Consider the following 14,687-nt stretch of genomic DNA (forward strand, 5'->3'; position numbering starts at 1 on the left):
TTTTGTCCATATCCAATGAACATCCAACCGTATATGTTAATTATCTAAAACCACTTGGTGGATAAATAAATGAGCTGTTTCCTATAAGTAAATTTTCTCAGAACCCAGGAGAGACTCTCTGAGTGCTGGAATTTCAGTTGTTTTGGGTAAAAACCTCTCTAAAATATATAATCTCATTTTTGGAAAATTTTAGAATACTAACATAATTTGAATTGTTTTTAATGATTCTAGACTATTCTTATGAACATAATCCTCAATATTATCAGAGGTTATGTTGACATGAGAATTATTGGGAGGTTGTACAAGAGGCAAATTAGTAGGAGTAGTCAAAAGTTTCTTGGCAGTAGTAATGGGAAAATGATAAGAGAGTAGTTTTAAAAACTTTAGATATGATGACATTAAAAATAATTAAAGTTTCTCTCTCGTAACTCTTAAAGAATTCATCAATATTAGTCTACTAAGTTATAATCCTATTATCATTAAAAAAAAGCATTCATTCAGCAAATACTTACCGAGTGCCTAAGCTATGTCAGACAAACCTATGCACTGTGCGTAGCAATGAACAAAGCCCAAGCCCCTGAAGTCTAAGTCCTGGGCACTTAAATTTTAGTAGGGGTCACAAGGCAGATGGTGATAATAAGCGCTATTGCGAGACAACATTGCATAAGCTGGAGAGGGAATGCCACTAGGTTAGAGGAGGTTATTATTTTTAAAAGTACCGTCAAAGAATATGCCTCTGACAAGGTGGCATTTTGAACAAAGTCCTGGAGGAAGGATGTAAATATTGAATAACTAGAAGAATGGGCTCCCCGAGTGGTTCAGTGGTAAAGAATCCTCCTGCCAAAGCAGGAGATGCAGGTTTGATCCCTGGGTCAGGAAGATCCCCTGGAGAAGGAAACGGCAACACACTCCAGTATTCTTGCTTGGAAATTCCATGGATAGAGGAGCCCGGTGCACTACAGTCCATGGGGTTGCAAAGAGCCGGACACAACTCAGCAACTAAACAGAGAAGAATGCTCCAGTAGAGAGACTGCAAGAGTAAAACTCTTTGGCGTTCTGCGTTCAAGGAATACCTAGGAGGCCAAATCTGTGTGCAGCTGACTCACAGAACGTCCAGGACCTCTCTGTCTCGATCCTAGTGCTCCGTGTGTGTGTTAGTCACTCAGTCGTGTCCGACTCTTTGTGACCCCCATGGATGGTAGCCCCCTAGGCTCTTCTGTCCATGGAATTCTCCAGACAAGAAGACTGGAGTGGGTTGCCATTTCCTTCTCCAGGTTTAAACATATATAGGATAGTATAGTATAGGAGTGTATCTAATGTTTTTTTTGTGTGTGTGTGTGTGTTAAAACCAGATTTTTATTACAATATAGAGAAGTCTACATTTTCCATAAGCTCCCCCTACCTCTCTATGCACCCTATAGTTTGAGAGCCACTCAGCTAGTTTTTTTTTTTTTTTTTAATTTTATTTTATTTTTAAACTTTACATAATTGTATTAGTTTTGCCAAATATCAAAATGAATCCGCCACAGGTATAAATGTGTTCCCCATCCTAAACATTAAATAGGATGCCAGTGCTTGTGGAGGGTTTCCAGAAACTTATTCTTTTATTAAGCTACAGAAGAGCCATTCTACCTTAATCTGTTAAAGAGTGTTTACCCTCAGTAGCTAAATTTTATCAAATACATTATAATATCTATTGAGATGATCTATATATTTCTCTTTTACTTTGTAAAATAGTGATTTACATAAGATTTTCTAATTTGAATCATCCTGTCATCTTGGAGAAACCTTACTTTGTTAAGTCTTATTATTCTTTTGTTACACCACTGGATAAAGTTGCTAGTATTTTATATAGTGTTTCTGAATCCTTATTTAAAAAGTGCATCGAGCCCACAGTTTGCTTGGGCTTCTTCCTATTTTGGCATCAGCATTAAGATTATTTTATCAAAATGAGTTGGGCATCTGCCCATATTTTTATAAATTAATGGTACAATCTGTGTAAAATGAGAATTAAATGGTCCTTGAACATTTTGTAAAACTTACTCAGGTCTATAGCTTTAAAAGGTAGTTGGCAGTTAGATACATTTACACAAATCTTTTATTTTCCATTTTTATACTTCTATATGAGATGAATATGTTCATTTTAATGTTTCTACAAAAATCACTACTTTCATATAGGTTTTCAAATGAATTAGCTTAAATATAAAAGTTATGACAATTTTTTTTTTTTCTCACTGCAGTTATGCTCTCACTTACTTCCTTGGTGTTTATACATATAATTTTCTTGCTTCTACTTTCCTAATTGTCTATGTTTGGGGGGGCAGGGGATCTTAAATTGATAACTTTATCTTTTCTTTGTAAACAATTTCATTGTGATAAGATTTACCCATTTAACGTTACAGTTATATAATTTTTAGTAGTTTCAGAGTGGAACAACTATCACCACAATCAATTTTAGAACACTTATGTCATACCCAAAAGAAACACCATGCCCACTGACAGTCATTCCCACTGGCCCCCACCCAATCCCATCACCCAGCCCTAGTCAACCACGAATCTGCTTTCTGTATCCTGGACTTGCTCATTTCTGAATTCTCCTATAAATGGAATCATAATATTCACAGTCTTGTTTGATTGGGTTCTTTTACTTGGCAGAATTTTACCTGACATTCACCATGTTGTAGCATGCACCAGGATGTCTTTCCTTTTTATAACTGAGTAATACTCCATTGCATAGATATACCAAACTGTGTTTATCCACTTATCAGTTGACCAATGTTTTGAACTGTTTCCACCTTTGGCACTTTGGCTGTTACAAATAATGCTGCTATAAACATTCAAGTTCAAAACTTTTGTATTGCCATATGTTTTATTTTTCTTAGTTATATACCTAGGATTGCTGTGTGATACGATGACTCTTATGTTTAACCATTTGAGGAACTGTCAACCCATTTTAAAGAGCAGCTGCACCATTTTACATTCCCACCAGCAAAGCATGAGGGTTCCAGTTTCTCCACATCCTCACCAATACTTGTTATCATCTCTTTTATTTTCACCATCCTAGTGGGTATTCCATGCATTGGAGGAGGAAATGGCAACCCACTCCAGTGTTCTTGCCTGGAGAATCCCAGGGACGGGGAAGCCTGGTGGGCTGCCGTCTACGGGGTCACACAGAGTCGGACACGACTGAAGTGACTTAGCAGCAGCAGCAGTAGCAGTGGGTATAAAGTAGCCTCTCACTGTGGTTTTGATTTGCACTCCCCTGGCAGCTAATTTTGAGCCTTTTTTCATGTGCATATTGGCCATTTGTATGTTTTCTTTGGAGCAATGTCTATTCAGATCCTTTGCCCATTTTTAAATAGGGTGATTTGTAATTTTTATTATTGAGTTGTAGGGGTTCTTAACACATTTCGGTTACAAATCCCTTACCAGATAGGATCTGTAAAACCATTCATTCTGTGGGTTTTCTTTTTACTTTTTTGGATGGTGTGGTTTGAAGTACAAAGGTTTTCATTTTTGTTTTTTCTTTTGTTGCTTATGTTTAATGACTTTTAAAATTTTTTATTTTGATTTTTTCTTAATTCATTTCCTGTATTTCTGAGAATATTATTTTTCATCTAATTTCATGAGCTGAAAGCACAGACCACCACAAAGATTTAAAGTACAATAATAAATGCTATGAAATTTCCTCTGAATATGATTTTGGCCACATGACACCAGTTTTTGATCAACAGTAGCTTTTGATAAATATTGTGCTTTCAGCTGTAAATAGTAGGTAAATTCTACTTCTATTTCTTCCTTTAGCCAAGAATTATTCAGAATTTTAACACACATTCAGGTTATATGTTTTATTATTTGGATCAAATTTTTATTTTCAGTGTTATATTACATTTGGTGACCTTGTTCAAAATTAGCTACAATTTTCCTGTACAAATTAGTATCATTCACAGGCAAATTTTTACCAGTGTTCCATGTAAAATGGGGATGTACTATTTCTGTCTTATACACAGTGCAGAGACTGTTAGGTTATCCAATTTTCCAACTCTTGAATACTTCTACTTAACCAGAAGATGCTTTTGTGGTCTTACAAATTTCTCCTTTGATTTCTGTCTTTTTCATTTTGAACCTCAAAGCTTATAGGCTTATTAGTGAAGGCTTAAGGCTGTCATGTTCTTGGAGGATTCTTAATGATCTATAGCAAAGAGTCTTCATCTTTTTGTTTGTTTTTTGCTTTTGCTTTATTTTGTCTGATATTAATTTTGCTATCCATGTGTGGGTAAAGGGTTAACAAAACACTTCCTTTTCTGCGTGAGAAACAGAAATTCAGTTAACTGTCTGTAGTACTAGAACTGCCCTGCATAATTGTGTAGCTACTAGCCACACATGGCTAATGGCTGCCATTCGGGACAGCTTGGAAGAGAAATTACCATCATCTCAGAAAGTTATTTTGGACAGCAACTGTTCTATAATGTAGAGTTTAGATTCAGTTAACCTTCCCTAGGAGAATTGCTGGATCGAAGGTATGCATGTTTAAAAATGAGAAATATTCTAAAAATTTTTTTCAGAATGTGATGTCAATTTATACCTAATCCATTAGCATATATAAGTCCAGTGTTTCCCATACTTCATAAGAAATGATATAGTATTGGTTTAATTGTCACTTATTTGATTGCCAGTAAAATTAAACATTTTTTACATGCTATTTGTCTTTTGCAACCTGTCTTGCTGATATTTGCTTTAGAGCTTAATATAACTTGAGGACAAATGCTAGAAAACAACTCTTATTATTAGATTTTATACATTATCTATTCTCATAGGAAGTAAAACATCTTATTAAACATTTTAAATTTTACCTCATCCAAGCAGTTGACACGGACATTCTTGCTGCCTAACAATGTTCCAGCTTCTTGGACGGTACCTTAAAAAAGGAAAGAAAGAAAATGCAAAGTATTTATCTTTAGAAAAGAATCTAATGCCAAGGAAACAAACTTTAAAGGATTATCTGTGAAACTAAGATGAGTCAGGTTAGGTTATTAAGAAATAAAACATCAATCACATAGTAGTTCTTCCACAAAGTAATTATTCCCAAGAACAGATTCATAGAGCCTAAAATAGCTCCATCTTGCTTTTACTTCCACTGGCCTCAGAGTATATTAAATTGGCCGCATTTTCCTTTTGGCAGTAATACAAAAACCACAAGGCCTAAGACTTTTAATACTGAAACAATCTTAAAGGGCATCTAATCCAACCCACCATCTAAAGCTTAAACTGCAGTCAGTGTAATAACTGGGGTTCAAAATCCAGTCAGTATTTATATACCTTGTCACCACTAGGCCCTGTGAATTGATGGCATTCTTGTAATAGAATTCTTGGTTTGGAAATGCTGAGGTAAACGTTATCTTTAAAGCCCGGTACTGTATAAAAGTGCTGTTACGGCCAGGATTCAGACTCTCATACTGAAAGTCATCTGATATAAAACTAAAGGTCAGTTTCTGTAAATTTGTAAATACGCTGTAATTGGGCCACAACTGTCAGGTTTTCCAGCCGTCTATAAGACACACTGACAGAAGCAAGCAATCTCAGGAGAAAATGTTGCTATTATCGTCATTAGTAGAAGCCAACCACACGTTCTGCCAAAAAAATTCTAGTGTGAAGGGAACAGGATAATGAAATTGCACGTTCTCAGGGAGAAAGGATGAGCTAAGCCTCTCCTCTGAAAGGACATGGAAGAACTGAAGCATTCTCAATGAGGAATTATTTCTTCTTTTTAAATTTAGAATTACAGTTCAAGAATATGCTAAACTCTGCAGTTCTTCCAGAGTTAAAGGTGGAAAGCAGAATCGAGTTTAGCCTGCTTCTTTCTACCTGATCTGCTTCTTAGGCACATTATCTGAGTGCTCCTCACCAACAGAGGGGAGACACAGAAATGTCTCCTAGACTGAAGCTGCAACAGCTCGGCTGGGGAAATGTCAAGTGAGTGATCTGCACGGCCCTGGACTATGACAGCTATTCTCTCAATAGTTCGTTTGTCTGATCCTGTGGTCCATCTGAGGGCCAGTTGGTATCACTGGTTGAATGGCTATGGCTACAGAGAGAGAGGGTAAAGCCTTCAATCATGCAAGCAGGTTCTGTACAGAACCTTATCCATACCCATGGTTTCTCACCAGAGACTCAAACATCTTTGGAAAGGAATTAGAACAAACTCCAGCATCCCAATTGCACTTGAGGAAGATGCTTCAGTTGAACCTCATTATCCACTGAGGAATAACTGAAGTTACTTTTCATCCAACCAAGAGATGTTTATGCAGTAAAGGGAGAATACTATAGGGACTGTGATCATGCCAAAGCCTGCTATATGTTAGGGGGAAGATGGGAATTACAATCATAAACACTTGGCTCATGTTAGGGAACAGGCCGATAATTCTATAAAAGTTGAGCCCAAGGGCTAACAATACATGTTGAATCTGTCCAGTCACAGGGCAATTTAAAAAAAAAAGATAAGGCATTCACTCACATGCCATGGAATACCAGTTAGTCTTTTGAAATGCAGGGACCATGGTTAGAAAATTTTTCTCAAATGGTTTGGGAATCCAGAGAATGAAAACAGATTTTGGAAAACACGTGAGCACAATACCCCCAAGAAACGAAACTTCCAATGATTTCTAATTTGGTGTTCCTAATTTAATGACATTAGTGGGAAACTGTACAAGTCTACAAAGCATGGAAATGGGAGACGAATGGTTAACACAGAAGGATTTTTTTTTTTTTTTTGCCATTCCTCACTGTGCATATAGGAGACTCTCAAACAATATTTTGCAATTAAGTTTAAAAGATTAATTGCTTTCCTCGAGAAAGAAATGTGTTAAATCTCAGTTAACAAACTCTTAAGATGAAGAAATGTGGTACTAAAAAGAGGGATAGGAAATGAGACATTTCACTGGAGACAAAAATGAACAGATCTATAATGATGAAAAGTAATATTGAATGATTTGGTTCCCTTGTGAGACTTTCTCCAAATTACTCCAGGGAAGAAAACACAACCTAACCTGCTCCATTAGGGTGGGACTGATAACTTATCTGGATGGACCAGCATTTTAGCAGAAAAGAGATCACGGTAAGTGTGATAGTCTCACTGTCACTGCCCTCTCTTATACCACACCACAGACCTTTTAGCATCACTCTAAAAATGAACAAGTCCTATAAAACCCTCAGTGTTCCCATCGATGAAACAGAAATAATAACATCCATCCCATACAGCTCTTAAGACTAAGGGCTTGTCTTGGTGTTATTTGTATTTAGAGCAGCATAATAAAATTTATTGTGACACTCCTAATTTCTAGTTTGGGACTACTGGTCTCACTGAGCACAAGAAGTTGCCAAAACAAACAAAAAGGGAGAAACAAACATGACATCTCTGTTCCCAGCAACCCATCAGATGGTCATGAGATCTGGATATGCGTGAGTTCTAGGCTTCCCTGGTGGCTCAGCTGGTAAAGAATCCACCTGCAATGTGGGAGACCTGGGTTAGATCCCTGGGTTGGGAAGATCCCCTGGAGAAGGGAAAGGCTACCCACTCCAGTATTCTGGCCTGGAAGAGACAGACATGACTGAAGGACTTTCCCTCCACTTCCCAAAAAGAATGTCTTTTTGTGAGGAAGCTATATCAAAGTTAAGTATTTAAAAAAACTCTTTGACTTGTTAGTTGCTATAACATTTATGTGTAAGTAAAATCATGTATAAAATAAAGTGTCTGGATTTTAAAATAATATGTGGATACAGATTTAGTCATAAATACATAGTTATAAATGTATTTTTAAATAGACTTTTAATTACAACATGCATTTTGAAATACTGACTCTGTTTAAGTGTAAAGTTTCTAAATTCTCCTACTTGTATCTATTTTTAGACTTTGTAACCAAATGTCCTTAAGTTAGGATTATGAATCACTGCATTAAAAAAAAATAGAATCTAAAAGAGCTGTTTTGTAAATGAACACAAGGAAGCCCATAGAGGTTATAAAACCTGCCCAGTCATATAGTTAACAGTTTCTATGTATTTGAATTTAAATTTGTTTTTGAACTCTATGCTATAATTGATTATTAGGAGACCTGAATCTTTATCAAATTGCCAACATCCGTTGGATCATTGAAAAAGCAAGAGAGTTCCAGAAAAACATCTACTTCTGCTTTATTGATTACGCCAAAGCCTTTGACTGTATAAATCACAACAAACCATGGAAAATTCTTAAAGAGAAGGGAATACCAGACTACCTCACCTGCCTCCCGAGAGATCTGTATACAGGTCAAAAGGCAACACCTAGAACTAGACATTGAACAGATTGGTTCCAAATTGGGAAAGGAGTACGTCAAGGCTGAATATTGATTGTCACCTGCTTATTTAACTTATATGCAGAGTACATCATGTGAAATGCTGGGCTGGATGAAGCACAAACTGGAATCAAGATTGCCAGGAGAAATATCAATAACCTCAGGTACGCAGATGACATCACCCTTATGGCAGAAAGTGAAGAAGAACTAAAGAGCCTCTTGATGAAAGTGAAAGAGGAGAGTGAAAAAGTTGACTTAAAACTCAACATTCAGAAAACGAAGATTGTGGCATCCAGTCCCATCACTTAATGGCAAACTGATGGGGAAACAATGGAAATGATGAAAGACTTTATTTTGGGGGGCTCCAAAATCACTGCAGATGGTAACTGCAGCCATGAAATTAAAAAATGCTTGCTCCTTAAAAGAAAAGCTATGACCAACCTAGACAGCATACTAAAAAGCAGAGACATTACTTTGTCAACAAAGGTCCGTCTAGTCAAGGCTATGGTTTTTCCAGTGGTCATGTATGGATGTGAGAGTTGGACTATAAAGAAAGCTGAGCGCAGAAGAATTGATGCTTTTGAACTGTGGTGTTGGAGAAGACTCTTGAGAGTCCCTTGGACTGCAAGGAGATCAAACCAGTCCATCCTAAAGGAGATCAGTCCTGGATGTTCATTGGAAGGACTGATGCTGAGGCTGAAACTCCAATACTTTGGCCACCTGATGCAAAGAACAGACTCACTGGAAAGGACCCTGATGCTGGGAAAGATTGAAGGCGGAAGGAGAAGGGGATGACAGAGAATGAGACGGTTGGATGGCATCACTGACGCAATGGACATGAATTTGAGCAAGCACTGGGAGTTGGTGATGGACAGGGAAGCCTGGCATGCTGCAGTCTACGGGGTCACAAAGAGTCAGACCCAACTGAGCGATTGAACTGAACTGAATCTTTCTATATATCAGAGGCACTAGAAATAACCGTATTAACTCCACAGAACCTTAGAGCAGGATCTTTTTAACAGTCCCAAATTGGAAATAACTGAAATGTCCCTAAGTGTGACCAGATAAGCACATAATGATACATCTATACACGGGGAATAAAAAAAAGAAAATAAAAAACAAACTGTTGGTACCATATAGATGAACCTTAAAATCATGATGCTGAGTGAAAAAAGTCATGCAAAAAAAAGGGGGGGGATTATTTACTGTACTTATTTTATAATTCCACTTTTATAAAATTCTAGAATAAATAAATTTAACCAACAGTGACAGAAACCTATCGGTGGTTGCCTAGAGACAGGGTTGGAGGGAGTGGCAGATTACAAAATGTATGCAGAATCTTTTGAGGTAACACAACTGGTCATTGTGTGGATTGCAGTGAAGGTTTCGTGGATGTATACTTATGTCAAAACTCTCTTTTAAAAAATGTGCATTTTAAATATGCATCGTTTATCATACTTAAATTATACTCCAGTAAGACTGGTAGAATAAACCTTATTCTTCAAGCCTGTTTCATAGCTCCTTTAACACAAATAATGGAAAAGGAGAAAAAGAAAAGAAAGTACATTACTTTCTCGTGAAATCAGCAACACTGACTCCAGGGATTTCAAGTACTAAACAAGATAAGTAATGAAAGACCTTCTAGTTTATATTCTTAAAGGAGGTTTCATTTATTTTGAAACAGTGCTTCCTCAGTGTTTAGTGAAAAAGATATCAGAACTTGGAAGAATGGCTCAATCTACAAGTAATATAAGCCACTAAACTGTGCTTCAGTGATTTCATTTCTCTTCTGAAATGTTGTGAAATGGATGCTGTCAGTGACTATAATTTAAATGGATATGTGAGAAACAGCTTCTCAGTTTCATCTGGAACTTCTTCTTGGCATTCCAACAAATAAACAACCTGTAGAGTAGCTAGCATATGAATTCACTCAAAAGAAGAAATTGTTCTTAAAGTGTCTAGTGCCATATGTGGTATTCTCTGGGCTATAAGTCCCCCTTACAATCTGCTTAACTTTTGGAGGGCAGTGATTAGCAGGATGGAGACATTCAAAACTTTGCTGAGCTTATTTCAGACTGGCCAAGGTGACAGGTCACACTTGGCTAGAAATTTATTGTTAATTTCACAGACTAGTACTGACTAATCCAGTGCTTCTCAAAGTCGAGAAATGTACCAAAAGGAGGAAAAATATCAGAACTGTACTCACTTCTTTAAAAAAAAAAAAAGGCTTCTTATGAGTACAAATAAAAGCTCTGTTATATGACCTTTGTTCGGCTATAAGCCAACAATTTTTTTTTACAAATTGTTGTTTAGTTGCTAAGTCATGTCCAACTCTTTGGGACCCCATGGACTGTAGCCCACCAGGCTCATCAGTCCATGGGATTTCCCAGGCAAGAATACTGGAGTGGGTTGCTTCTTTCTTCTCCAGGGGATCTTCCCAACCCAGGTATTAAACCCACTGTCTTCTGCTTGGCAGGCAGATTCTTCACCCCTGAGCCACTTGCACACAAAACTACAAAATCACTTACAATTAAAATTAATTTAACTTGACAGATGATAATATTTTAATGCAATTACCTTACAGAGTGAGTAAGATATGGTATGGACTGCTATGGTGTTGATTTCATTTTTTCATTTTTTTGTTTAGTTTGTTTTCAAGTCCACCATGTTTCTACAACTGTGGGCCAGATGATATCTCTGCTCTGCCACTTATTACCTGTGTTACATTGGGCAAGCTATTTAACTTTTCAATTCCTTGGTTTATTATCTATCAAATAGAGACTGCCATATTTACCATAATCATAGCCAACACAATATCTTAAATACTTTATATATACTAACTCATTTAAAATGTAAAGTGTTATATGTGTCTTAGTTGCTCAGTCGTGTCCAGCTCTTTGCGACCTCACAGACTGTAGCCTACCAGGCTTCTCTGTCCATGGAATTTTCCAGGCAAGAATACTGGGGTAGATTGCCATCCCCTTCTCCAAAGGAACTTCCCAACCCAGGGATCGAACCCTGGTCTCCTGCATTGCAGGTAGATTCTTTACCTTTTAAGCTACAGAGAAGTCTGTATTCCTAGCTTATGAAGATTAAATGCACGGATACATCTAAAGTGCTAATTATGCCAGACCCATGATAATAGTCGGTAAAGGTCAGCTACAGTTTTCTCATTACTTTTTGAAGAGTACGGTGATGTCCCACCGACCTTCACTTGACAAGAATGTATCACATACTAAGTCCATCTCACTTCTTTTCTCATCAGCTTGCACCCAATAAATAGCTGAAAGAGGGTCCATGTAATTTGTTGAACAATGTGAGCCCAGTACAAAAAAAAAAAAATCACAGGGTTAACCAGGCTAAATTCACATCAATTGTTTCATTTAATCTTTACAAATAAAAACTAGTGGACACTCAGTAATTTATCCAAGCTTTCCCCTTCCCACACACACACACACATACACACACATACATACACACACATACACACACACACACACACACCCCATCTACACCTTTCAGAGACCCACTTTACAAAACTGCTCTCTTGTTTACACTTTTGAGAGAAGGTGATAGCCCTGGACTGCTTAAAAACAGCATTTGCATCCCTGGTGGATTGTAAATTGATCCTTTGTCTCCTTTTTTGCCCAGCACTGTACCTGGCACAGAGCTGAGACTCACATGGTTGGGGAGCTGAATCCCAGAGCCACCAAAAGCAGGGAGAAATTAACCAGAGATAGGCAGAACAGAAAGACTGCGTGCCAAATAGGTCAGCGAGAACCACGCTGAACAAACACACTGCACTAACTCCAAGGCCCACAAATTCTGGGCAAAGAACACTTATCATGACAAACACACAGCTGTGACTGACTTAAAATTCTTGAGGTCACATCGGGTGGGCTCAGGTCATCAGCACCTGTTGAGTTCCAATCTGATTTTTCTCTCTTTTCCGAGTGGACTTTACTTGTCAGTATAAAGTTTGCCTTCCTCTCTCTCTGTAGGTCTAGATCTGAGCCATGTTACTTAGAAAGACTGGAAATTGGGAAGCTTTTTATGTCATTATGACCAGCCTCTCTGCCGATCCCGATCTAGGGCAAGCTCATTCTTGAGCTTAAAACAGCCACGTGAACAACGCCCGCAGTTCCCACGCATCCCCATCCCCGCGTGGTGACAGTACCGAAGCAACGTATTCATGCTGTTGTCCCCTGCCAGGTAACGGGACTTGGCAGTAAACTCTTCTGGGATATCCGCTGGGGGACTGAGGGGACACATGGCTTCTGGCTCGTCCCCCGGGCCTGCGTCTCCCTCCTTAGTACCATGAGCGGTGGAATTGGGACTCGCGTTCGGAGAACGGAAGAGAATACGCGCAGAGAGCGATTACCAGATCGCAGCCCTGCCCAGAGCGCCAAGCGGTGTGGACGCCTCCTCAACCCCTTCGCTTTCGCGCGAGTTTCTGCGGCGGTCGGGGCTTCTGGAAGGATGCCAGGGAGGCCTTGCAGGCAGAAGCCACAATGAGGCAAGTTACAGATGTCGTTTTCTGCCCTTATAAAGAACCCTGCTCCTTAGGAGCTCTCTCCACCCCCCAAAAGGGGGCGGAGACAGCCAAGGGATCCAGATCATTCGGCCCCCGGAAGTCGAAATGGCCCTGTAGACACCCGTCTATGAGCCTGAAACTTTACGGCCACTATCGCCCAGGCGGACTGTGGTCAATTCACCTGAGGAGTTTTGAAGAATGCACATTCTGAGGCCCCACCCCCACGTGGCTCTTTATTATCCGATGTGGAGCCCGGAAAGGTGCCGCCTTCTAAAAGCTGATTCAGAGGACGAATGTCTGCAACCTCCGCTCTCGTCCCAGCTGCGCTTCTCCCTCCCCACCTCTCCGCCTCCGCAACTCGTCCCAGACCAAAGGGAGGAGCGCTGTTTCCCGGTGGTAGGGTGTCAACCTCGGAAAACCGCAACCTGGGGTCAGCCGGGCCTGGGGCGCGGCAAGGGCTCCGCCACGCCCCTCCCTCCCCTCCCCGGCCAGGCAGGCAGAGCCCCCGTCGCAGCCCAGCACCCACACCTTTTCCGATGACTTCCAGCAGCTCCTTTTCCTCCTGGGTCAGCTCGCCTTTCTTTATGTGAACCATTGCTTCCGCCAGCTTGACGGCTATTCTGTGTCTTCGGGAGTACTAAAAAGAAACGACGTGTCTGTATTAGGAAAGCCAGCCGCAATATTAGGCAACTTGCGACTAAGACACTAAGTAGCCAACCGCGGAAGCATTCGAATTCTCTCCTCCTTCCAGGAGCTGGCGAGCAGCGGGCGAGCTCGGGCGAGCCGGGCGGGCGGTCTCCGTAGGCCCAGCGGTAGTCCCGGCCCCCCGCGCCTCGTTGGCCCGGCAAGGAGGAGGAGCTGCAGGAGGCAGCAGCGAGGCTGTCCCATTGGAAGAGCCTGGGGAGGAAAAACCAAATGGAGAAAAACACTGGGGGGTAATTAAAAGCTTCTTGCACGTTTTCCCCAAGCCACTCTTTCCGGTTCAGATATTTAAGGGCACACAATAATTAAATTCTCTATCTGGAACTTCTATGTTCGAAAATTTCTTCTTGGGCCTGCATCTCCCTGGTTCTCGCTATACAACCTCCCCCCTTTATTTCCCTGGAAGTGGAGCGGCCCGGGCCGGGGGCGGGCTGGGAGGCGGAGCGGCGTGGGAGGCGGGGCTGCGCCGAGCTCCGTGTGGATGTCAATGTGTCTGTCCTTCACTCCTCCATTGTCTGCCACCACCGCTGCCGCTTCTGCCACCGCCGCTGCCGGGATCGCCGCAGCCCCCAGCCTCGCGCGTCGCCGCTACCTCCTCGGACAGGTGAGAAGCAAACCAGGTAGGGCAGGGGAGAGCCGGGAAGCCTTAGACCACTGGAGCCAAAGCCCGACTGGGAGCTTCCCCTCCGGCCGAAGCTGCCCGGGAGGAAGCATGTGCCTGCTCGGGCGGCTTCCTGCCTCTCGGTGGGGAAGCCTCCCCTCCACCCCATTACGATCGCTTATACAGCGTATCGGTGCCCTAGAGTAAAGACCCACCGCTCGCCACGTTTGGCCGCCCCGAGAGACCAAGAGCGGGCAGGGGCTGGCCACGCGGTGGGAAGTGGCGGGTGCACAGCGTCTCGTGCGTGGCACCGCCAGATGCAACTCCGGAGGAAGCCAAGGTTGAGGCTCTGAACTACGGGTGGGGAGGAAAGGAGAGCTCCCCATTACAAGCGAGGTGAAAGCATGTGAGAATAAGTCTCTTCTGGCAACCTACCCCTCGCCCCCACTTGTCATCTCCTCCGGCTTCTGTGGAAGCTGTAGAAGAAAACCGGATCTGATCGCCCTGTGTGCCTGTAAAGGGT

General features: G+C 41.0%; 2 protein-coding genes across 6 annotated transcripts in view; one reads left to right on the forward strand and one right to left on the reverse strand.

The window, feature by feature from the left end:
• Positions 1-13,669, reverse strand: part of ANKMY2 (ankyrin repeat and MYND domain containing 2) — a 42,785-nt gene extending 29,116 nt beyond the window's left edge. Inside the window, exons 1-2 of one of the 4 annotated variants that reach the window (XM_005205176.5) lie at positions 13,390-13,669; positions 4,854-4,918 (exon numbers count right to left, since the gene is read on the reverse strand). In XM_005205176.5, the coding sequence (XP_005205233.1) occupies positions 4,854-4,918; positions 13,390-13,456 (132 nt within the window). In that variant the 5' untranslated portion in view covers positions 13,457-13,669. The other 3 variants (XM_015468288.3, XM_005205177.5, NM_001075384.2) reach the window with 3 other exon arrangements.
• A 396-nt stretch (positions 13,670-14,065) lies between these two features.
• BZW2 (basic leucine zipper and W2 domains 2) overlaps positions 14,066-14,687 on the forward strand; it is a 62,635-nt gene continuing 62,013 nt past the window's right edge. The window contains exon 1 of one of the 2 annotated variants that reach the window (XM_005205173.5): positions 14,066-14,183. The gene's annotated coding sequence lies outside the window, so the exon portion shown is untranslated. The remainder of the gene's footprint in view (positions 14,184-14,687) is intronic. The other variant, NM_001104961.1, reaches the window with a different exon arrangement.

Source organism: Bos taurus, chromosome 4 (genome assembly GCF_002263795.3).
Source record: "Bos taurus isolate L1 Dominette 01449 registration number 42190680 breed Hereford chromosome 4, ARS-UCD2.0, whole genome shotgun sequence".
Taxonomy (NCBI): domain Eukaryota; kingdom Metazoa; phylum Chordata; class Mammalia; order Artiodactyla; family Bovidae; genus Bos; species Bos taurus.